Source organism: Curcuma longa, chromosome 3 (genome assembly GCF_044706935.1).
Source record: "Curcuma longa cultivar G26 ecotype Majalengka, Jawa Barat chromosome 3, ITB_CL_G26_1.1, whole genome shotgun sequence".
Lineage (NCBI taxonomy): Eukaryota > Viridiplantae > Streptophyta > Magnoliopsida > Zingiberales > Zingiberaceae > Curcuma > Curcuma longa.
This window is the reverse complement of record NC_133863.1, coordinates 8,734,905-8,759,511: the sequence shown is the minus strand read 5'-3', so window position 1 is coordinate 8,759,511 and position 24,607 is coordinate 8,734,905. Positions and strand designations below refer to the sequence as shown.

The window sequence follows — 24,607 nt, the reverse complement described above, 5'->3', positions numbered from 1 at the left end:
TTATAGATACCTTAAGTTAGGCATTTTGATTTAATTCAGTCGCCAGATTAAAATATCTTAATTATACAGCTTAAAATTCATGATAAACATTATGCATTGCATTGATAAAGGTTTTAAGGTTTTTTGCTTTATGGTTTTTATATGAATGAGCGATGAGAAAGGCCACCCATATGTTCGAATCTCGATTAAAAATATATATATTTAAATTTATTCGATTAAATTATCGAATTGAACTCTGATAAAAAACTTACAAACGTATTGGTTAAGTTCATTTATCATATTATATATATATATATATATATGATATATATATATAATATTATATAATATTGATTATATTTTGAATTCGAATTAAATTTATTTAATTTTTAAATAAATTATTTTTGAATTAAATTTAAATTGTTCATGAATTATTTAATTTCATTATAAATTAAATTTAAATTTAAAAATTAAAACTGAAATTGAATTTAAAAAATTCAAATCAACAACTTCAAACCGAGTTTAAGAAAAATAAATCGAGCTCATGCTTTTTATTGTTCAACTCGATTCGATTGCACCTTTAGTCAAAAGAATGTTTGGAAGAGATTCACAAAAAAACACTGCTTTATTTTCTTAATAAGATTTTGTAGAGATTTTACTATTCTGAATATTTTATAAGATAATAACCAAAGGAAAGCCAAAAATAGATTAGCATTGAGGTTATACTATAATGTGGCATTAAATTATCAAAAAAGTGGCCTATAATAATCATTCACTTTATCTAATTCATGTCGGTACTGAAATCTGATGAAAAATCATACAAGCCTGGCCTGTTTTGAAACCTTTTGAATGAATTGATCAATATATTTTTTTTTTTACTACAATGCACGAGCAACAATGAAACTTCCCTGCGACAAAAATATTTTAAACCTAATACAGATTGCAAGCTTGAGTGGGCAGGTCATAGACTCAATTTTGGATTAGCAACCATTCAGTGGACCACAAGTCAAGAACAAAGCTAAAAGGATTTCACCATCAATAAAATTGCAAACTCTCAATCACATATATGTTTGGAATAATGTCGTTGCAACACTCGGCTCTCTTGGGCAGTTCTCGAGAACAAGAGCTGTAAGCAGTTTAGTTGGAGAGATCAGATCGATCACCATCATGTAAGTCTACATCAGTGAACCGATAAATGCTCTTCGATAGTTTGTTTCATAACAGTAATCATTTGGTGTAGGGGTGGTACCTGCTTCCATAACCTCCTCTGCCACTGCCATAGCTACCATACCACCCACCGTATCCGCCCGGGCCACCGTACATATTGCTGCCGTTGAATCCGCCACCTCCATACATGTAGCCACCATAGTTAGCTACGTAACCAGAGCCATAACTAGGAACACCACCATAGCCATATCCTCTGCCATAACCATAGCCTGCGCCGCCTCCACCATAATACATGTCATAACGACCGCCACCATAGCCATAAGAGTTTGCTCGGTATCCACTGCCGCTTCCGCTGCGAGCATCATAACTGGCCCTCTCGTTCATTCTAGGATTGCCCCCTGATCTCTTTGGCTCGGCCCGCTTGACTTCAACCTGCAGTTGAAAAAAATTGATCTTTGGAATCCTTGTGCAGAACTTACTAATATTTTCAGAACTACACTGAGTATGGCTTTCATTTCTCTCTTTTTCCAATAACTTCACATTTAAATTTCTTTCGATCACATCTTTACATTCAAATATGTTAATACAAAATATAATAATAACTATATAAAAAAATAAAAAATATTGGCCAGTAATTAATTCAGTGGCATTTTATATAAGGTTTAAAGTAAAACAATAATATAGGAAATTTAAGAGAGACATGCTTACTTGCTTTCCGTCGAGATCATGCATCTTGCCCTCAGAAATAATTACATCAACAGATTCTTCATCTTTGAAGGTCACAAAACCAAAACCCCTTGATCGACCAGTAGTATGGTCAAACATTATTTGGTGATCAACTACTTCACCATACGTGGAAAAGTGTTCCTTAAGCTCATCTGTAGTTTGTTTTATTGTGTTAATAAAGCCAAGATTGGGCAACATCTTATAACAAATATAATCTCTGACCTCCAGTTAATGATGTGGGTATCCCTCCCACAAAGATTTTCTTTGTCTTGATTCCTGCTTTGGAAGGCATTTCTTCTCGTGGAACAGTTCTTTTAACTTCTACCTGTGCAAATCAATGAGTTGCAAACTCAATCAGTGAATATTGTTCGCCGAGTGAATGCTTAAAAAAAGGAAATTGTAAATATTCATAAGAAACCCACACTTCTCCCGTCTATGACATGCTCATCCTCCAAAACCTTGTCAATAATAGATGGGTCAGCAAATGTGACAAACCCAAACCCTCTTGGCATTTGTGTGTTCTTGTCCTTCATTATGACCGAATCAGTGATCTCCCCATACTTGCTGAAATGGTTACTGAATGTTTCTGCACCAGTCAATAGGATAAAAGGCTGGCAGTTCACTCAACATACGAACCAAGAAAAGGAATAGAGGACAAGGTGAAAAATGAAAAATCTTACAGGAGCTTGTTACTATATGTGATCAGGATCAAGTAAGATTGCTTTCTTGGTATTCAAGTTATCAGTTTTCCATATAGCTGTTAGTGCTAATAAATGAACGATTGGATCCTTCTTGAACATCTGAAGCATGTTTCTCAACCTTTTGTCATAGTGGTTGGGCACAACTGAAGACATAGTTTATACTGTTCGGATGTGTAATATGCAGCTGGCATATATGCTTCTTGTGTTCATTTAGTTTCCAAAATTTTGCATCCCTCTATAATCAGCTAATTTGCTAGACTAGCAATTTATACAAATCTTCATGAATTGTAATCTTCAGAGAGAATAATATCCTCAAGTATTTAAGTTTAATTGTGATGTTTCAACATTTCATCACTAACTTTATTATATATAAGTATCAATCATGAATTGCACAATGGAACTCCTAGACTGTACCCTGTTGCCCCAGAGCAAGTTGCACCTTTAGCAACCTTTTACACAACTTATAATACAAAAATGTTCACTTAAACATCGACACACACAACTTTCAAACTACCATTATTTTTGTCTTTACGAAGCTTGATAAAAGATAATAATGCTACATATTGAATGATAAATATAAAGTGTGAACTATCAGAAAGTCATTACATAAACATATCATGACTTAACATCTCTTAAGTACCTTCAGTAAGTCTTCATCTGAGAGCATCACAGCATGACTTTCACATGCAAAATACACATCCTTTCTAGTTTATAATCTTCTATAGACAAAGTTCTATTCTTAAAATAACTTATTTACAGCATATTTTGGGACAAATAAAGAATTAGCTGTTTTAACTACAGGCCAAGTCACTTGTCTTGATGTGCTAATAATTTTGCTTTGGTTAGTTTACATTATCTATAAAATGCACCCTTAAAATCAATAGCGTAAATCTGACAAACACCACACTTCATCAAATTAGATTTGACCTCCAGTTATTAAGACAATTTTGCATCCAAAAGATCCATATCATGGCTCATCAATACCCTATTATTTAACAGCACTCAAATATCTGAGGAAAATCATCTAAAAGAGAAGACTGAGAGATTGTTACTGATCCCAAATCAACCACACTTCCATGAAACTACCAGTCTAAACATTTGTAATTAGTAACAAAAAATTATCACCAACCTTTGTGGAGGAAATCACAATGTTTCTATATGTCCTTATGCCTACAATTAAATTGAAAGAGAACTGGCTCTTTGATCATATTCAATACACAATTGCCACTGGGAATTCAGACTGTGACTTTAAAATACAACGGATAATTGGCCACAGTAAGGAACAAGTGATGTTTTGAGCAATATCTATAGCAAGATACTACATAACAAAATGAATAACGCCATAAACATATATAACTGTAAATACAATAGAAATGTACAAAACCAGCCTGACAGAAATAAAATCATTACTTTAACCTATTCATTTATATCCAGTTAGGACATTTGATAGTAATAATTAACAAAGAATTTTAATTTAATCCCCCAATTCTAGTTATTTCCCCAAGATTAACACATCTAAATGACAAAAAAATGCTAACTGAATTGAGCAAGAAAAATTGCTTGTAAAATTCAAGTTAATAAAATGAAGGATCTTAAGAGAATGGGCATACCTTCTGCAGTATCCCAAGCAACACCGCCAACAAAGATTTTCCTACCACAAACAGAAAAGTAAAACGATTGGATCAATTTGTGTTCCAAGTCAACAAAAAGGCTACTTGGCCAAGTTACCAATCAAACAGAGTACAAATAAAACAAGAAATGCTCATTCAGGTTGATCTGAAAATGGTATATCGAAATTCCAAGACCAAAACACTAACCCTGCTGAAGAGGAACCAGCATCAGCTTGTTTCATCTCCTCTCCACTGTTATCCACATTTTCCGATCTCTTCCGCGGTGATATTCCTCTTCTATCTCTATCTCCAACTTCTTCTCCTTCTACCGCACTACGACCGACGCCTCCGTCTCGGCCTCCCATTTCTTCTTCTTCTTCTTCATCCACTTCTTCATATTCCTCGACCTCTTCTTCAATCTCCTCAACATCGTACTCGCTCTCGAACTCGCCGACAGCGTTCTGGTTCCCCTCAGCGAGCTCCATAAGTAGAGGCTGTTCCCTCGACCTATGCACCTACAAAAAGTGTCAGCCTTTACGAACGAGAGCACTCGGCTACTGATCCAAGGCTCGACAGAAAGAGATCGAAATCCTAGTTAGTACCTAGAATTTTGAGGATTCGACTTCGTGTCGAGAAAGAGTAAGATCAAACGCTAGGGTTTGGAACGACTAAACGAAGATGAAGAAAACCCTAGCGAGCTCGAGCTAAGCCGCCGCTCGTAGCCTGGAAGACCAGTCGGTACGTTATCCCGCTGGAGTATACTTAACAATCACAAGGTCGCGGCTCAGCGAACCAGACCGGTTCATTGGACATAAAGACAGGAAGACGTTCCATTGGCTCGAGTACCCGCATTTCATTGGCTACAACGATGGGCCCTGCAGAATATTATCCTATTAAAAAGCGTGTCGTCTCCGAGTCCTCTAGATCCACAATCTGGCGTAGCGATCCCTGTTACTTCCCAGACACCAATTACATAAACAAACTATTAGGAATTGTGGATCCCAGATAGCTGACCATTAATAAGAAACCTTTATGTGATTGGTCCGTTTGTTGAGATTGGGGTGCAGTGCTGGGTCGGCCGTCGGCGATATAATTTTCTGGTTCAAGTCTCGGCCTCCTTATGCGACGTCGAGAGCAAGAAGGCGAGAACGGGAGGGAAGCATGGTGGCGACGGTGAGGTCTCCCTTGATGATCTTCTTCCTCAACTTCCTTTTTTTTCGTTACGAGCCGCCCCAACAGCCTCCACCGCCGCCTCAAGCTCCGTTCGGTCGGAGATCTCTTCGCCTCATCAGGCCTTGACCGCGGACATCGAGACTGCAAGAGCAAAACAAAACCCCACACTTCCCAATGCAATTTCATTTCTTCTACCTCTGCACCATCATGCAATTTGCAAATTGCAAGCGATGTGAGGAAGGAGGAACTGAGGGATTGCGTGACTTGTTGGTTAATTTCCCTGCCATTCGAGAGTCTCTCTGCTGCGGTAGGGTACCCTACAACATTCGAACTGCCCTAAGCCTACACACACCTTCGTAGCCATTAGCCACTGCCATGCTGGTGAAATCACTCCATTTGATCGTATCTGCCTGCTGTGACTAATCAATGGAGTAACAAGGGTGAAGAAAGAAGCCATTGCCTGTTAAAGGAGGCTTAGGAGTGACAGCTGATATAGACTAATCATATCAGCTACCTTTATCAGTTCATGGAGAAAGGCGTTCTTCTCCGGCTACCTTTTTGAACCACCTTTTAAGTAGCAAACAGTAGGAAGGCAGGAAAGAACTAGGATTTGAGTTGAGTCCACACAATTTAGAGATCATTGTGGCATCATGTGGTGTGGGAAGTACAAAAGAGTTGGTTTCTTTCTACTTGTGATCGCCCTCCAAATGAGCAGAGCTGCAGCTGGAAGGCCTTCTCAGGGTATGTAAACAAACTGGTTTTGTTCTTTTCTTTTTCTTGAGCTAGCAAATTATGTATGACTACTGACACAAATAGTGGAGACTTGTGGTTTGTTGTTCTTGTGGATGTACAAGACGAGGAGTACAAGCACTTTGGAACGCTGGGCTCACGGCCGCCGATCTGTGAGCACAAATGTGAGGGGTGCGCGCCCTGCCGGGCCATTCAGATTCCAACAAATATGAACCGGTTAGGGACTCAGTATGCCAACTACGAGCCTGAGAGTTGGAAATGCAAGTGTGGTTCCACATTTTATGATCCATAGCATAGCATAGAGAAATCCAAATGATATATAGATTTTATGGAGAAGAGAATGAATAACTGTAACATTATTCTAAGTTTTGGATTAACCTCAGGATGATTTTAAAGTGCAGAATTGTGCAGCACATCACATCAAGGTAGTACCAGAGGATCAAGCTTTGAATTGATCAATTATTTTTTCATGGCATCTACAATATTAAGTTTTCTTGAACTGTATAAAAAAGGATTTTGTAGCCTTTAATTAACTCTAATATTCCAAATGTATTGTCTTATTTATAATTGTTTGATGAATGAAAAATAAATATATGATTATGTTCTAAGCATTCATTTTGTTCTTTATATAACAAGTCTACATATATCATTATCTTTTGTAATTTTACTATTAGATATGCCTCTGCAATATAAAAGCAACTTTATATAGTCTTCAAATCTAACAACTTTATATATTCTTCAAATCTGACAACTTTATAAATATCTTTAATTTATTTATTCAAACTTAGTAAACGATCTATTATGTCTTTGTGATTTATTAACTATTACACACAATTGACTACTTAGGAGGTGTCCGAGAAGTAATCTTGTATAGTCACTCGAACAGCTATAGGAATTCGCACCAAGTGCTTCCCCCCATCACTCCACGTCAAGCTTCCGAAGTTGAAGTCTCCTTGCACCGCATGCAGTGAGGTGAATGTTAGAGCAAAAGTTTGTACCTTGTTGAAAGCATTGAACTCGAGGACCGAAGGCTCCACAGTAATCTTAACACCAGGAGGTGATTGTACTATTGCTCTGTATATTGTATCTGTGTCGCCTACGTTCGTGACAGTTCTCTTCACTGTCACGGATGTTTTGAGATCAGAAATGGATATGGAGGGCAGATTCAAGTGATACAAATGATCATCCACCAAAGCACAGTTTGATGCATCATTTGTGCAGTTAAAGAACTTGAAGTAATCGTTTGGATCAACGTCGTAAATTAGTCCAGGATCCACAGCTTGGTTAGGATTGATATGACCACCACCGAAGTCGAAAGGATCAGCGAGCTTTCGTGGAACTCCATCCGCTTCGATAGGGAATCCATATGCGTTGGTCGTGTAAGCTTCATATATAAAATGACAATCATATGATCAACAAATTAAATTTACTCAAAGAGTTTGATGGAAGAATCAACTATAATAAGTTCGATGATATATAAATCGACTTACCGGTAGTTACCAGTGCGGATTTAATAGCAGCGGGAGGCCATTCTGGATGTGCTGCTTTGAGAAGAGCTGCTACTCCGGAAACATGAGGGCATGCCATCGAAGTTCCAGACAGAAAATAATATGAATTAAACATTGCAGCCAAGATACTTACTCCGGGAGCTGTGATATCCGGCTGTCAAATGGCAAATTTATGCATGGGTTAATCGCATTGATATATCTCTGATCTCTTAATTAAGTCTTAATTAGAAGCTAAAATAGAACTAATTTTGATCTGTTTTAATTAAAAAGTAAAAACTTTGGAATTTATGTCCTAGTAACGGACACAAAATTAAAGGAATTGTTCGCCAATATAATTAGATCAACAAGAGTAGTACCTTTATAAGATCCACATACTCTAAACTTGGTCCCCTTGAGGAGAAAGCTGCCACCCTGGGAGACACCACTCTACTCCCCACAATACTGTAAGCTGGGCTTATCATGGCCGTTGCAGATGTGTTACTGTTGATCTCAAACGATTTGTTAACTTAATTTGAATAAAAGAATATAATTGGCTTCAAGTGTTTGATTAAGGGAACTGATTCAGTATATGAAAACACACCTTAATCGTATATATTTCACTATTTGTAGCATTACGTCATTGTCTACAAGGACATAGATAAATCTCTCATAATCTTGGAGCAGGCTGATTGGGGATCGAGCAAAGATAACACCTTCTGCCTGAGCTTCTATCAAGCTATTCACTACTTGGTAGAAGTTGCCATGGCAACAACAGCCACCAGAAGGAATGTTAATGTCTCCAGGAGGAAATAAAGAATCAGCGCACACTACAATCTTTCCTGCTATATCTGTGGAATTCAGCTCAACTGTTGAACAACTGCAGCAGATAGCATGACTGAGCCTTATGCCTAATTAGATGATTAATTCTGTAGAATTAGAAGTAATTCTGTAGAATTAGATCCATCATTGGATGTATAATATAATGACTGACCCTGCAATAGTATTAGAATCAAATTAACTAGTAAGGAACAGCTAGCTGATTGTACGTGTTGATTAGTAGCAAAAAAATTTATGTGCTCACTAGCTCTTACCACCAACTTTTGATTGTTTCCAAGTGTGATAATCGTAGGAAAAGAACGGTCGATTGTGCTGGCTCCGACTGTAATCACCCATGGAAGCTCATTGCTAATGGTTTGAGGAAGCGGACCATCATTGCCCGCTGCGAAGATCACTGTTATCCCCTTTGCTACAGCATGTATGGTGACAAAATATTGTGAAAATCTACCACCGAGTGAAAGTGACAAGATGTCGACACCATCGTGCACGGCATCATCGATAGCCTTGAGCACGGCAGCATCTGGACAACCGTAAGTTCCCCAACACGCCTTGTATATGGCTAGTCGAGCATGAGGAGCGCCGCCTCTTGCTGTGCCCACACCAAGGCCATGAAAGCTTGTGTTGGACACGAATGAACCTGCTGCGGTGGAAGCTGTGTGTGTGCCATGGCCCTCAGAGTCTCGGGGAGATTTGTAGTCCTATGTTGAGATCCGAAGGGTCAACGCCTCCGGTGTACCATCTTGCACCGATGATCTTTCGATTGCAATTGTTCATGGTGAAGTTTTCACCAGTTTCACACGTGCCTTTCCAACGAGATGGTATTGGTCCATAACCATAGTCGTTAAAACTCTTTGATTCTGGCCAAATGCCTACAAATACTTGAGTATGTCATTGTTGGGCTAACATGCTATGAGAGTTTGCCATTTTGAATTTATAGGATTAAGAATTCATGCATATATACTTGCCTGTGTCGACAACTCCGATAATGATATCTTCGCCAAACTTGCCTCTTTGAAGCAGTCCCGAGGGTTGGTGTTGGTCATAGCTTAGTCCAAGATAGTCCCAACTTCGTGTAGTATGCAGTTCAACACTACTACTTACCTTTATACTAATCACTTCCGGTAATTCTACATGAAAAAGGTTTTCTAATTGAACTGATTCTGAAGATTAAATAAGATTCTGGAAAACTGAACTGTTTATTTTACTGAGATGCATACTAGAAAATAGCACCTCTCGTTTAAAATGATATATAAAAAAAGAAGTACCTCCAATTTGTAGAGCTTGGGAATCTGTAAGCATGGCTGCAAAGCCTGAGAAGCCATGTCTATAACTGTAAACAATTGAGCTCAGAGCTTCTTCCTTACTGAAAAATTATCACCCATTAATTGGATTTATTATCTTTATTGTAACTTTATAAGCATATAAAGGGGAAAAAACAGAAGACAGAGCACAAGTTTTGAATTAAATATTTACCTTCCAAGTAAAGAAGACAACAACTCATGGTGTGATGCAGTCACAAGATTTGGATCTTCATGCTGCCTCTCTCCAAGGTATACAATGTATAACTGAAAAAGGAAGCACAAACGTATTTTCTGATTTCAATTGTCTTCTTCTTGATGTAAATATGATATTGTTTCCTTTAATTATATGTGTATATGTATATGGACATATAGGGAAATAAAGAAAAGGCTGTAGGAATCTTATACTTTTGCCGATGGTTGACTTCCATTTGCTATCATCTGGAAGGAGTTGAAAGTGAAGAGAAGCATAAGGAAGGAAACTAGAAGATGCTGTGAATCCATCTAGATTTAGCTTTGGAGGAGAAAACTCATTGTTTTGGCTCTATTTATAATCAAAGATTACAAGTAAGATAGGAGTTGAATAATTGATATAGTCAATCTTAATAGATGGACAAAGCTGAAATTGTCTCACCTACTCTCTAGTTTGGACAAGTTCATTAAGGATTCTTTTATAATTTACGTCTTAATTTGATCATGTCATGATGAGTTTATTCTAACAATTATGTTAAATTAGATTGGATCTCAATTTGAACTAGATGAGTACAAGTATTAAGTTTGGATGAAGCCTACTGAAGCTTAATTATTTGGTTTACCCGATAGAACTTTAGTCGAGGTGGGCCACAAATTAATTGAGTTCGCTCAAGGTTTGTCAGAGTTAATTGAGAAAGGTCAAAATAAAAAGTTCCAAAACTAAATAAAAATTTATATGAAATATTTTCAGATGCTCTTTCATTTTCACTCGTTCATTACGAATAATGGAATTGGCTTCTGAACTATTGTTTAATTAATACATTCATGACTTGGTAAACTCTGACTCTTGACTTTGTCCACCTATTCATTATCAATACTTCTTTCGGGCTAAATAGTATTCTTTAACTTGACTTTGTAGATAAAGTAAAGAAGAAGAGAAGAGAACCTCCATATGGATTAAGAATATTATTGTTTTCGGACAGATTGAGTTGGTTATTATAGGATAGATTTATTGAAGTGGGTAAGGGTTGAATCTCGACGAAGCCGAGGCAATGCCCTCTCCGTAATGACCAACTACAACTTTTCGATTTTCCTCATTACAGATGATCGTGAGGTTAACCGTGTGGGATCGTTAGGGTGACGAATTTCACATTTTTACTAAATAATTAATATTATTACATGTGCCCTATCTTCAACTGTCATTCCAAATACAATTCTAGGAACGCATTATGAACCATCAGCGATTAAACACCATTTCCAAAGCGTCATGGCATGGGGCCTCGTTAGTGTCGCTGTCTCGCTAATGCAGTCGCAACTAGGCAAGGCGAATTCTGTGCCCAGCTCTTGGCCGCTGCAGGTAGAAAGAGCTGAGTTTTCATCTTCATTTAGAGGGATTTCTTGGTATAATTCTAGCCTCTTCAATCTGTCATCGACTCCAACTGCGCCCTTAGTGATAGGCAGCGATGCTGGTTGTCAGAGGCAAATTAGCCAACTTAAACGGTTGAGGCAGGGAGGGAGCTGAGGCAGAATGAAATCAGATAGAATATCGATTATCATCGTGGTCTCTAGATTTTACCGAAAGGAAATCTAACATCGACTAAACACCTTATACAGACCCAAAACTCTAATTTATAAAAGAAAATGATTAAAATTATCCTAAATATAAAAAAATTAAAAATTATCAAAAATTTAAAAATTATCAAAAATAGTAAAAATAATTCGAGACCTCTGAAAAAGTACTAAACGATTTTGATGTGCTTGAACTGGGTTTTATGAATTTCATCTCATAACGAATATAGATCTCGGAAAGAGCTTCGAGTAGAAAAAAATCATGTCTCATTTTTATATCCGAGTTAAAAGTTATAATCTGTTAAAATTCGACTCATCTCGCGTCAATCCTACATCAATCTCTCTGGTTGAAAACAGCTCATCCCCAAGTTTATAGTAGTATCATCAGCAGTCACAAAATAAAGAGTCAAGTGTTTCACATTGAAGATATTATAAGTCTTCAAGTGACTAGGAAGGTGCAACATATATGCGTTATTTTTAATTTTTTGCAATATCTCACAGGTCCAATCTTTCAATCTTTAGGTTTATTATACTCGCCAATAAGAAAACGATCATGAGTTAATACATTCCAGACAAACTCACCAACATCAAAAAGTACCTGAGATGACTGTCAACCTTAGTCTTGTACTTGGTATTGCTCTCATGAATAATCAATTTAACCTGCTCATGAATATCCCAAAGATGCTCTGCCATTTCATCTACCTTAGGATTAAATTGGCCTATACGTGGGATAGGGACTAAATCTAGTACCTTGGATGGGTTCCACCCATAGACAACCTCAAAAGAATTCAGCCCCGTGGTCTTGTTTCTTGGTTTATTATAAGCAAATTCTGTTTGAGGTAATGTCATATCTCACTATTTCAGCTTAGTTCCTGTCAGATACTTCAGAAGATTTCCCAAACTTTGATTTACCATCTCGGCCTAACCATCTGTTTAGGGGTGGTAGGCACTGTTAAAATTCAATTGTGTTTTTAGTTCCTCCCATAAGCTCTTCTAAAAATTGTTGATAAATTTGATAATCACGATCTGAAATCATGGATCGAGGCACTCTATGAAAACGCATAATCTCCTTAAAGTAAAGATGGGCAATTCAGACAATATCTATAGTCTTCTTGCAAGATATAAAATGTACAATCTTAGAAAACCTATCAACCACAACTAAAATAAAATATGAGATCCATTGGGTGCGAGGTAAACCCAATACAAAATCTATGTTGATATCGAACCAAGAAGCTTCAGGAACAAGTAAGGGATTGTACAAGTCTGCATTTATAAGAATCCCCTTAGACTGTTGACATACAAATGGTCGTAGGACTGATCGAGATGATGGATATATATTTCTTTCTAATTAGCTGAGTCTGATACCAATGGAGGGGGGAAGCCATGGCGCTTGAGGGTCTGCAGAAGAATTTTCCAACCAACTCTGCCGAAGGCTTTTTCAAATTCAAGCTTAATTAATGAGCATTGCTTCTGAAGTTGTTGAAAGTGGCATTGGTGAATTAGCTCTTTGGCACACACAGATAGCTTAATTAACGATATTAGTTAATAGTTTGTCATTATAAGTTTGAAAGCGACAACTCTTTTAAGTAAACTAAACCAACCCTGGAGGTTTATTTTATTCATACAAGATATATCAATCCAAAATATAGTTTACATAAGATAGTCTTCAAATCTGACAACTTTATATATGTCTTTAATTTATTTCTTCAAACTTAGCATTGTTTATTGACGTAATATGTCTTTGTGTTTTATTAACTATTACACACAATTGACTACTTAGGAGGTGTCCGAGAAGTAATCTTGTATGGTAACTCGAACAGCTATAGGAATTCGCACTAAGTGCTTTCCCCCATCACTCCACGTCAAGCTTCCGAAGTTGAAGTCTCCTTGCACCATATGTAGTGAGGTGAATGTTAGATCAAAAGTCTGTACCGTGTTGAAAGCATTGAACTCGAGGACCGAAGGCTCCACAGCAATCTTAACACCTGGAGGTGAATGTACAATTGCTCTGTATATCGTATCCGTGTCGCCTACGTTCGTGACAGTTCTCTTCACTGTCACGGATGTTTTGAGATCAGAAATGGATATGGAGGGCAGATTCAAGTGATACAAATATTGATCATCCACCAAATTATAATCATTTGGATCAACGTCGTAAATTAGTCCAGGATCCACAGCTTGGTTAGGATTGATATGACCACCACCGAAGTCGAAAGGATCAGCGAGCTTTCGTGGAACTCCATCCGCTTCGATAGGGAATCCATATGAGTTGGTCGTGTAAGCTATGCTTCATAAAATTAATGACAATCAACAAAGAGTCGTTTGATGGATGAACTATAATTAATAAGTTTGATGATCGATAAATCGACTTACCGGTAGTTACCAGTGCGGATTTAATAGCAGCGGGAGACCATTCTGGATGTGCTGCTTTGAGAAGAGCTGCTACTCCGGAAACATGAGGGCATGCCATCGAAGTTCCAGACGCAAAATAATATGAATCAAACATTGCAGCCAAGATACTTACTCCGGGAGCTGTGATATCGGGCTGTCAAATGGCAAATTTATGCATGCATGGGTTAATCGCATTGATATATCTCTGATCTCTTAATTAAGTCTTAATTAGTTTCAGGAATATAATTAAGCTAAAATAGAAGTTATTTTGATCTGTTTTAATTAATTAATTAATTAAAATGTAAAAGCTTTGGAATTTATGAGCTAGTAACGGACACAAAATTAAAGGAATTGTTCGCCAATATCATAGATCAACAAAAGTGGTACCTTTATAAGATCCACATACTCTAAACTTGGTCCCCTTGAGGAGAAAGCTGCCACCCTGGGAGACATCACTCTACTCCCCACAATACTGTAAGCTGGGCTTATCATGGCCGTTGCAGATGTGTTACTGTTGATCTCAAACGATCGATGTTAGCTTAATTTGAATCGAAGAATTGACTTCAAGTGTTTGATTAAGTAAACAGATTCAGTATAGAAAACATGTACACCTTAATCCTATATATGTCACTATTTGTAGCATTACGTCATTGTCTACAAGGACATAGATAAATCTCCCAGAATCTTGGAGCAGGCTGATTGGGGATCGAGCAAAGATAACACCTTCTGCCTGAGCTTCTATCAAGCTATTCACCACTTGGGAGATGCTGCCCAAGGCAACAGCAGCACCAGAAGGAATGTCTCCAGGAGCAAATAAAGAATCAGCGCACACTACAATCTTTCCTGCTATATCTATGGTATTCAGCTCAACTGTTGAACAACTGCAGCAGATAGCATGACTGAGCCTTCTAATTAGAATTAATTCTGTAGAATTAGATCCATCGTTGGATGTATAATATAATGACTGACCCTGCAATAGTATTAGAATCAAATTAACTATAGTTAGGCAAAGCTGATTGTACTTGTTGATTAGCAGTAAAGAAATTTATGTGCTCACTAGCTAGCTCTTACCACCAACTTTTGATTGTTTCCGAGTGTGATAATCGTAGGAAAAGAACGGTCGATTGTGCTGGCTCCGACTGTAATCACCCATGGAAGCTCATTGCTAATGGTTTGAGGAAGCGGACCATCATTGCCCGCTGCGAAGATCACTGTTATCCCCTTTGCTACAGCATGTATTGTGACCAAATATTGTGAAAATCTTCCACCGAGTGAAAGTGACAAGATGTCGACACCATCGTGCACGGCATCATCGATAGCCTTGAGCACGGCAGCATCTGGACAACCGTAAGTTCTCCAACACGCCTTGTATATGGCTAGTCGAGCACGAGGAGCGCCGCCTCTTGCTGTGCCCACACCAAGGCCATGAAAGCTTGTGTTGGACACGAATGAACCTGCTGCGGTGGAAGCAGTGTGTGTGCCATGGCCATCCTTGTCTCGGGTAGAATTGTAGTCCATGTTGAGAGCCGAAGAGTTAACGCCTCCGGTGTACCATCTTGCACCGATGATCTTTCGATTGCAATTGTTCATGGTGAAGTTTTCACCAGTTACACACGTGCCTTTCCAACGAGATGGTATTGGTCCATAACCATAATCGTTAAAACTCTTTGATTCTGGCCAAATGCCTACAAATACTTGAGTATGTCATTGTTGGGCTAACAAGCTATGATCGATCGAGTTTGCCATTTTGAATTTATATGATTAAGAATTCATGCATGCTTGCCTGTGTCGATAACTCCGATAATGATATCTTCGCCAAACTTGCCTCTTTGAAGCAGTCCCGAGGGTTGGTCTTGGTCATAGCTTAGTCCAAGATAGTCCCAGCTTCGTGTAGTATGCAGTTCAACACTACCACTTACCTTTATACTAATCACTTCCGGTAATTCTACATGAAAAAGGTTTTCGATTGAACTGATTCTGGTTAAAGATCAAATAAGCATATGCTTTTATGCTACATGTTTCAACTGAAACAGTCTATTTTACTACTTGAAAATAGCACCTCTCGTATAAATATGATATTAAAAAAAAAATAGTACCTCCAATTTGTAGAGCTTGGGAATCTGTAAGCATGGCTGCAAAGCCTGAGAAGCCATGTCTATAACTGTAAACAATTGAGCTCAGAGCTTCTTCCTTACTGAAAAATTATCACCCATTAATTGGATTTTTTATCTTTATTGTAACTTTATAAGCATATAAAGGGGAAAAAACAGAAGACAAGAGCACAAGTTTTGAATTAAGTATTTACCTTCCAAGTAAAGAAGACAACAACTCATGGTGTGATGCAGTCACAAGATTTGGATCTTCATGCTGCCTCTCTCCAAGGTATGCAATATATAACTGAAAAAGGAAGCACAAATATATTTTCTGATTTCAATTGTCGGCTTCTTATTGCAAATATGATATTGTTTCCTTTAATTATATGTGTATATGTATATAGACATATAGGGAAATAAAGAAAAAGGCTGTAGGACTCTTAACTTTCGCCGATGGTGGACTTCCATTTGCTATCATCTGGAAGGAGTTGCAAGTGAAGAGAAGCAGAAGACAGGAAACTAGAAGATGCATCTCGATTTAGTTTTGGAGTAGAAAACTCATTGTTTTGGCTCTATTTATAATCAAAGATTGCAAGTAAGATAGAAATGAGTTTGCTAGACAACTGAAATTTCCACCTGCTCTCCAGTTTGGATAAGTTCAAATTTTCTTTTCATAATTTACATCTTAATTTGATCATCTTATGATGAATTTATTCCAACAAGGTTAATTGGATCTCAATTTGAAATTCATCTAGATGAGTACAAATATTAAGTTTGGACAAGGCCAACTGAACCTTATTTGGTTTACCCGAGGTGGACAAACTTTAGTTGAGCCACAAATCAATTAAGTTGGCTCAAGCTTTGTCGGAGTTGGTTGAGAAAGATCAAAATAAAAGGTTGAAAAACTAAATTAAAAATGATATCCTATTTTGAGCGAAATGTTTTCAGATGCTATTTCAACTTTGCTCTTCACTAGACCATTCAGAGTAACGGAATTACCATGAACTAATATTTAATTAATATCTTAGTCACTCTTTGTCTAAATTATTGTTTATTATGAATACTACTTTCTATCTAAATTATTATTCATTGACTTGACTTCATAAAAAGTAAATATAAGATAACAGAATATCACAATTTTTAAAGAAAAAAAAAAAGGACATTCCACCTAAAAAAGAACTTGACAAGGCACCCATGATGTGATTTTTTTTTCATACTTTGGAAATCATGGATTTACAACTTGCATTCTTTGTGAATTTAAATGCAGTTTAATTATCCATAAGAAAATAATAATAAGTGCATCTCAATTATACAAAACAGAGATTATTAGACCAAGTAAATTGATCAGCTAATCCCATTAATTCAAAGACAAACATGCATGAGATAAGTACCACACTTTTATTGTCCTTCAAATAATATTTTGATTCAAAATTTACTGAGGAATCTAGCAATCTTGATTGCTCATGGAACAAACAAACAACAAAAACAGCATTATAATAAAATCTTCAAAAGCATTTCATAAGAACACTGAAACACATGTTCTGTAATAGACTAATCAAATGGCTTTTCCAATGCCTTGAAATATTTATGCACATTCATAGTTCTTTTCCAAGTCACATTTTTCTTTAAATTTGATTTATTAGGTATGAATGTACAAGTCGCAACCTGTTCAAAATAAATTTTTTTCAACATATTTGAATACATTAAAATAGGAACTTTCACAAGCCATGAACTATGTATGTCTTTTCCACTGTAATTGTAGAATTAAGTGAATAACCCAGCTTGTCTAGAGAATGACTACATACACACATCAAACCCCCGGATTAGTTGTAAGAGAGGTATAATTAAGTGGGATCCTAATGCTGAAACAGGAACAAAATAGATGTGCAATCTCTTCCCAAAACAAAAGAATATGGATAAAGATCCCCCACATTCTGGGCCCCACAAATATAAAGAACGACAAATGTAGTTGCCTTTGTAGACTTCCGAAGTCTCTTCAGGCTCTGATGTCGAGATCATTCGAAATTAATCCATTGTGACCCTTGTTGGTTGCATCTGATTATCTGAAAAGGCCTTTAGCCTTCACAGGTACAATGCAAAAGAAGGCGCTGCTTACCTTTCAAGTTACCTTCTTGACTGGTGTTAAAACTTTTTTTTATGCGTAGTACATGTACAAGCTGTTTGCAGCAGCACAGGCTATTAAGTTTTCGGTTGGGTGCCATGCTAAGTGAAGTAATTTGATTGCGGAATCGAATGAGTTCCCGTTGGTATCAATGTTGGGGCTTTCTGAGCCTGTCGTGGGCCATTGGAAAATGAGAAGTTATGATTCTAATGCCCAATAACAAAAGTTGGATGCCCAGGAACAGTAACTAGCTTTTTGAACGACTGACCTCGTCGGACGACGCGAGTCAAGCTGCTAAGAGATCTGGAAGCTCTTGTTGGGTTTTGCACTTGTTTCCTATACATAAAGAGAGAAAGGTATATTAGGCCATCAGCATGGGCATCCCAAGAACAAATCTAAAAAACCATAGCATCCTTCATGGGATCAAGCTTTGAGCTAAAGATGAGTAGAATTGCAAAACCCACTAGACATTTTTTCTCTAAAAGAACACCAAAAAGAAAGCCCGTGATACAAGGAAAACGAAGCAAGTCAAAGCACCTATTGTAGCATAGATACCTGAAAAATTGCAATATTGCAGATATTTCAGCAGTAGTTTCTTGGATTTAGATGCAACAATACTATCACGTTACAGAATATTAGTGGTACATTATAGTCAGCTTGGGATAGGCGACTTGATGAAATGGCTATCAAATCTCACACTGTTAAAAAAAGGTGCCAAAAGTGTAAATGCTTATAGAATGAAGATGTACGATGGTGGTTTTATAAACTGAGGAATTATGCATTGTATATAATAAGTGTTTGACGTTATGTACTTTTTTGTTGTTTTTTCCAAACCTGAGACAGTCTTCAATAGGGAACAAGGTATAAGTTCATGTGCTACAGGCCAAGGTTTCACAAAATCCAAATTTTGTTGACCCTAAAATTTTCCTGCTCCATTATTCAGTCTGGTCAAGTCAAATAACAAGTGCTTGTAATAGTATTTGAAGCTAGCTGATGCAGCACGAAAACACAATCTCCCACAATTTCATAAAGGAAAATGTTCATAAATCAAAGTATATGGATCCAAACCCCTGTTATGAAATAAACAATAAGACCAGGTCTTCTAAGAAGAGACATAACTTACCCTAAAATATATAATAATTTTTAAAACTTAGACAAGTTTTAAGAATTTTAAAAAAAAATTAAAGTTCAAAACAAAGAATTTAGCCCCATTTCAAACTGCATCACGAGTTATCTAGCTTACAAAATGCTGTGTAGTATAATAGTAGTGAACAAAAGACTCCCATTTCCTCTCTCTCAAATAATCACATGTGAGATGTTTTCTCCAACATTTAAAATTATTTGTGCTTTTTCCCAATATCAGGTCGAGAAAATAAATAAAGTGTGTATCAAACATGACCTCTATTATTTTCAAAATTTTCAATCAAAGTTTTCCTTGGTGAACGTCCAAATAAACTTGTTTGACATGCTCGACTTGGTCATGTTTTTCTTCACATTGTTCAATTGATCATCAATAGGTATGATTTACTTCCTTTAACTCTTCTTCTTCTCATTTATATAGGGTCTGCATGAAATTTAAAAGTCATACGCTGCCTTTCTCTTCATCTGATCATATTTCTAATCTTCCATTTGAATTAATTTATTTGGATGTTTGGGGCCTTGCACCTATCTTGTCTAATCGAGATTTCCCATATTATGTTACCTTTATTGATCATTTATCAAAATACTTGGCTCTATCCTATGAGAAGAAATATGATTTATTGAACATATTATGTTATTTTCAAAAACAAGTTGAATGATATTTTAATTGTAAAATACTCTCTGTTCATTCTAATTGGAGAGGTGAATATCAAACTCTTCATCGTCATCTTATCTTTTATGAAATTGTTCATCGAGTCTCTTGCCCTTATACTCTAGAGCTAAATAACTATATTGAAAAAAAACATAGATATATTGTTGAAACCGCCTTAGCTCTTCTTCATCATGCATCAATTATGTGTAAATTTTAAGATGAAGTTATTTGTACTGTAACATATCTTATAAATCAACTTTCTACCACATTGCTCAATCATAAGTGTTCTTTAGATGAATGAAAAAGAAATATATGATTATGTTCCAAGCGTTCATTTTGTTCTTTATATAACAAAAGCAACACGTTGTTCTCCTTATTAGATATGCCTCTCCTGTAATATTACTAGACATGAGTTGCATTTATTGACTATATAGCCCACTATTTAGGTTTGACCTAGTTGAGACTATTGTGCTCTTTAGTAAAATCGATTATTTAGAGATTAAGAGTTGTATTTATTGACGATAAGAGTCGCATTCGTTAAACACACTATAAAAATGACACATGCATCTTTCTGCATCACATCCTCATCTTTGTGATTTATTAACCATTACACACGATTGACTACTTAGGAGGTGTCCGAGAAGTAATCTTGTATAGTAACTCGAACAGCTATAGGAATTCGCACCAAGTGCTTTCCCCCATCACTCCACGTCAAGCTTCCGAAGTTGAAGTCTCCTTGCACCGCATGCAGTGAGGTGAATGTTAGACCAAAAGTTTGTACCTTGTTGAAAGCATTGAACTCGAGGACCGAAGGCTCCACAGTAATCTTAACACCAGGAGGTGATTGTACTATTGCTCTGTATATTGTATCTGTGTCGCCTACGTTCGTGACAGTTCTCTTCACTGTCACAGATGTTTTGAGATCAGAAATGGATATGGAGGGCAGATTCAAGTGATACAAATGATCATCCACCAAAGCACAGTTTGATGCATCATTTGTGCAGTTAAAGAACTTGAAGTAATCGTTTGGATGAACGTCGTAAATTAGTCCGGGATCCAAAGCTTTGTTAGGATTGATGTGACCGCCACCGAAGTCGAAAGGATCAGCGAGCTTTCGAGGAACTCCATCCGCTTCGATAGGGAAGCCATATGCGTTGGTCGTGTAAGCTTCATAAAATGACAATCAACAAGGAGTTTGATGGAAGAACCATAATAAGTTTGATGATAAATAATTGACTTACCGGTAGTTACCAGTGCGGATTTAATAGCAGCGGGAGACCAGTCTGGATGTGCTGCTTTGAGAAGAGCTGCTACTCCGGTAACATGAGGGCATGCCATCGAAGTTCCAGACAGAAAATAATATGAATCAAACGTTGCAGCTAAGATACGTACTCCGGGAGCTGTGATATCCGGCTGTCAAATGGCAAATTTATGCATGGTTATTTGCATTGATTTATCTATCTCTTAATTAGTTTGAGGAAGCTAAAATAGAACTAATTTAGATATTTTTTAATTAAAAAGTAAAAACTTTGGAATTTATGTCTAGTAACGGACACAAAATTAAAGGAATTGTTCGCCAATATAATTTAAAGGATCAACAAAAGTAGATAACCTTTATAAGATCCACATACTCTAAACTTGGTCCTCTTGAGGAGAAATCTGCCACCCTGGGAGACATCACTCTGCTCCCCACAATACTGTAAGCTGGGCTTATCATGGCCGTTGCAGATGTGTTACTGTTGACCTCAAACGATCGATGTTAGCTTAATTTGAATAGAAGAATTGGTTTCAAGTGTTTGATTAAGGAAACTGATTCAGTATAGAGAACACACCTTAATTGTATGTATTCCACTATTTGTAGCATTACGTCATTGTCTACAACGAGATAGATAAATCTCCCATAATCTCCGATTGGGGTCCGAGCAAAGATAGCACCTGCTGCCTGAGCTTCTGTCAAGCTATTTATTATTTTGGAGAAACTGAGAGAGGCATCATCAGCGCCCGAAGCAAATAAAGAATCAGCGCACACTACAATCTTTCCTGCTATATTTGTGGAATTTAGGTCGACTGTAGAACAACTGCAGCAGATCATAGCATGCGTACATGCAATTACATTTAATATGCCTTTTCCCCAACACTTTCATGAAAATAATAGGAAATTAAATGGGTACTAATTAAAGTACCTTTTAATTAGAACTAATTCTGTAGAATTAGATCCATCATTGGATGTATAATATAATGACTGACCCTGCAATAGTATTAGAATCAAATTAACTAGTAAGGAACAGCTGATTGTACGTGTTGATCGATTAGTAGTAAAAAAAATTGTGTGCTCACTAGCTCTTACGTACCACCAACTTTTGATTGTTTCCGAGTGTGATAATCGTAGGAAAAGAACGGTCGATTGTGCTGGCTCCGACTGTAATCACCCATGGAAGATCATTGCTAATGTAACACCCCGATTATTTTTCCCGATTTTTAGGGATTTTTATTGGATTTAAAATTCTAATAAAAGTACTTTAGATAAACAATAGAAGAGAGTTTAATAAAATAAAATGGATAAAAAGGTTTGTCTCGCGAAGACGAATCCAACAAAACTTGTTTGGATCAAATCGGAGGTCGTTTGGTTAGTAAACCAAGTGAACCAAAATTTGAGGAAGCGGACCATCATTGCCCGCTGAGAAGATCACTGTTATCCCCTTTGCTACAGCATGGATCGTGACAAAAAGTTGTGAAAATCTAGCACCGAGTGAAAGTGACAAGATGTCGACACCATCGTGCACAGCATCGTCAATAGCCTTGAGCAAGGCGGCGTCTGGACAACCGGAAGTGCCTACCCAACACGCTTTGTATATGGCTAGCCGAGCATGAGGAGCGCCGCCTCTTGCTGTGCCCACACCAAGGCCATGAAAGCTTGTGTTGGACACGAATGAACCTGCTGCAGTGGAAGCTGTGTGTGTGCCATGGCCGTCAGAGTCTCGGGGAGATTTGTAGTCCATGTTGAGATCCGAAGGGTCAACGCCTCCGGTGTACCATCTTGCACCGATGATCTTTCGATTGCAATTGTTCATGGTGAAGTTTTCACCAGTTTCACACGTGCCTTTCCAACGAGATGGTATTGGTCCATAACCATAGTCGTTAAAACTCTTTGATTCAGGCCAAATGCCTACAAATACTTGAGTATGTCATTGTTGGGCTGACAAGCTATGAGATTGGCATTTTGAATTTATAGGATTTAGAATTCATGCATGCTTGCCTGTGTCGACAACTCCGATAATGATATCTTCGCCAAACTTGCCTCTTTGAAGTAGTCCCAAAGGTTGGTGTTGGTCATAGCTTAGTCCAAGATAGTCCCAACTTCGTGTAGTATGCAGTTCAACACTACTACTTACCTTTATACTAATCACTTCCGGTAATTCTGCATGAAAAAGGATCCTAATTGAACTGATTCTAGTTTAAGATCAAATAAGCATATGCCTTATGCTAATATTTTTCAACGGAAACTGTCTATTTTACTAAAAATGATATTATAAACAATGATATTAAAAAAAAAAAAATAGTACCTCCAATTTGTAGAGCTTGTGAATCTGTAAGCGTGGCTGCAAAGCCTGAGAAGCCATGTCTATAACTGTAAACAATTGAGCTCAGAGCTTCTTCCTTACTGAAAATTTATCACCCATTAATTGGATTTTTTTTCTTTATTGTAACTTTATAAGCATATAAAGGAGGAAAAAACAGAAGACAGAGCACAAGTTTTGAAGAAAGTATTTACCTTCCAAGTAAAGAAGACAACAACTCATGGTGTGATGCAGTCACAAGATTTGGATCTTCATGCCTCCTCTCTCCAAGGTATACAATGTATAACTGAAAAAGGAAGCACAAACATATTTTCTGATTTCAATTGTCGGCTTCTTATTGTAAATGTGATTCTGTCTTCTTTAATTATATGTGTATATGTATATAGACATATAGGAAATAAAGAAAAAGGCTGTAGGACTCTTATACTTTTGCCGATGGTTGACTTCCATTTGCTATCATCTGGAAGGAGTTGAAAGTGAAGAGAAGCATAAGACAGGAAACTAGAAGATGCATCTCGATTTAGTTTTGGAGTAGAAAACTCATTGTTTTGGCTCTATTTATAATCAAAGATTGCAAGTAAGATAGAAATGAGTTTGCTAGACAACTGAAATTTCCACCTGCTCTCCAGTTTGGATAAGTTCAAAATTTCTTTTCATAATTTACATCTTAATTTGATCATCTTATGATGAGTTTATTCCAACAAGGTTAACTGGATCTCAATTTGAAATTCATCTAGATGAGTACAAATATTAAGTTTGGACAAGGCCAACTGAACCTTATTTGGTTTACCCGAGGTGGACAAACTTTAGTTGAGCCACAAATCAATTAAGTTGGCTCAAGCTTTGTCGGAGTTGGTTGAGAAAGATCAAAATCAAAGGTTGAAAAACTAATCACTTTGCTCTTCACAAGACCATGAAGAGTAACGGAATTACCATGAACTAATTTTTAATTAATATCTTAGTCACTCTTTGTCTAAATTATTATTTATTATGAATACTACTTTCTATCTAAATTATTATTCATTGACTTGACTTCATAAAAAGTAAATATAAGATAACATAATATCACAATTTTTAAAGAAAAAAAAGGACATTCCACCTAAAAAAGAACTTGACAAGGCACCCATGATGTGATTTTTTTT

The 24,607-nt window shown here is 37.0% G+C and overlaps 4 protein-coding genes across 5 annotated transcripts; 1 reads left to right on the top strand and 3 right to left on the bottom strand.

Moving 5' to 3' along the window:
- Positions 1 to 994: 994 nt before the first annotated feature.
- LOC141824137 (uncharacterized) lies at positions 995 to 4,899 on the bottom strand. 2 transcript variants are annotated; one of them, XM_074711377.1, is made up of 7 exons: positions 4,786 to 4,899; positions 4,391 to 4,698; positions 4,184 to 4,224; positions 2,295 to 2,458; positions 2,095 to 2,197; positions 1,855 to 2,024; positions 995 to 1,578 (listed from the first exon to the last, which is right to left on the bottom strand). In XM_074711377.1, exons 2-7 carry the CDS (start codon positions 4,666 to 4,668, stop codon positions 1,207 to 1,209), a joined length of 1,128 nt encoding a protein of 375 aa, XP_074567478.1. In that variant the 5' UTR covers positions 4,669 to 4,698; positions 4,786 to 4,899; the 3' UTR covers positions 995 to 1,206. The 2 variants fall into 2 exon arrangements, with proteins under 2 accessions (XP_074567478.1, XP_074567479.1); XM_074711378.1 differs by having other exon boundaries at positions 4,391 to 4,690.
- Positions 4,900 to 6,006: 1,107 nt separating this feature from the next.
- On the top strand, positions 6,007 to 6,398 carry LOC141823619 (EPIDERMAL PATTERNING FACTOR-like protein 3). Its single transcript, XM_074710908.1, has 2 exons — positions 6,007 to 6,097; positions 6,211 to 6,398. The coding sequence occupies exons 1-2, from the start codon at positions 6,007 to 6,009 to the stop codon at positions 6,396 to 6,398; spliced, it is 279 nt and encodes a 92-aa protein (XP_074567009.1).
- A 514-nt stretch (positions 6,399 to 6,912) lies between these two features.
- LOC141823618 (uncharacterized) lies at positions 6,913 to 24,239 on the bottom strand. Its single transcript, XM_074710907.1, has 20 exons — positions 23,893 to 24,239; positions 23,660 to 23,751; positions 23,451 to 23,548; positions 23,144 to 23,305; positions 22,538 to 23,053; positions 22,239 to 22,339; positions 22,071 to 22,135; positions 21,720 to 21,965; positions 21,500 to 21,623; positions 21,129 to 21,300; positions 20,516 to 21,054; positions 16,419 to 16,505; positions 16,186 to 16,277; positions 15,977 to 16,074; positions 15,664 to 15,825; positions 14,952 to 15,565; positions 14,492 to 14,850; positions 14,268 to 14,391; positions 13,863 to 14,034; positions 6,913 to 7,490 (listed from the first exon to the last, which is right to left on the bottom strand). The coding sequence occupies exons 1-20, from the start codon at positions 23,977 to 23,979 to the stop codon at positions 6,949 to 6,951; spliced, it is 4,452 nt and encodes a 1,483-aa protein (XP_074567008.1). The 5' UTR covers positions 23,980 to 24,239; the 3' UTR covers positions 6,913 to 6,948.
- On the bottom strand, positions 8,514 to 10,232 carry LOC141822899 (subtilisin-like protease SBT3.9). Its single transcript, XM_074710204.1, is given in 7 exon segments — positions 8,514 to 8,585; positions 8,685 to 9,129; positions 9,131 to 9,299; positions 9,396 to 9,557; positions 9,696 to 9,793; positions 9,904 to 9,995; positions 10,137 to 10,232. Coding segments are annotated over 7 exon segments (1,134 nt in total).
- Positions 24,240 to 24,607: the final 368 nt, after the last annotated feature.

Bases quoted from the DNA above. Each gene is read 5' to 3' on its own strand.
- LOC141824137 (XM_074711377.1), bottom strand. From the start codon at position 4,668: ATGGAGCTCGCTGAGGGGAACCAGAACGCTGTCGGCGAGTTCGAGAGC. The intron at 2,459-4,183 runs GTATGCCCATTC...TGACTGGTGCAG, and splicing joins TGCTTGGGATACTGCAGAAG to AAACATTCAGTAACCATTTC. The intron at 2,025-2,094 runs GTCAGAGATTAT...AACAAACTACAG, and splicing joins ACCCACATCATTAACTGGAG to ATGAGCTTAAGGAACACTTT.
- LOC141823619 (XM_074710908.1), top strand. From the start codon at position 6,007: ATGTGGTGTGGGAAGTACAAAAGAGTTGGTTTCTTTCTACTTGTGATC. The intron at 6,098-6,210 runs GTATGTAAACAA...TGGATGTACAAG, and splicing joins AGCTGGAAGGCCTTCTCAGG to ACGAGGAGTACAAGCACTTT.
- LOC141823618 (XM_074710907.1), bottom strand. From the start codon at position 23,979: ATGCATCTTCTAGTTTCCTGTCTTATGCTTCTCTTCACTTTCAACTCC. The intron at 21,301-21,499 runs GTTATCTACTTT...GCCATTTGACAG, and splicing joins AGTATGTGGATCTTATAAAG to CCGGATATCACAGCTCCCGG. The intron at 14,392-14,491 runs GTGTACATGTTT...TGAGATCAACAG, and splicing joins GTGACATATATAGGATTAAG to TAACACATCTGCAACGGCCA.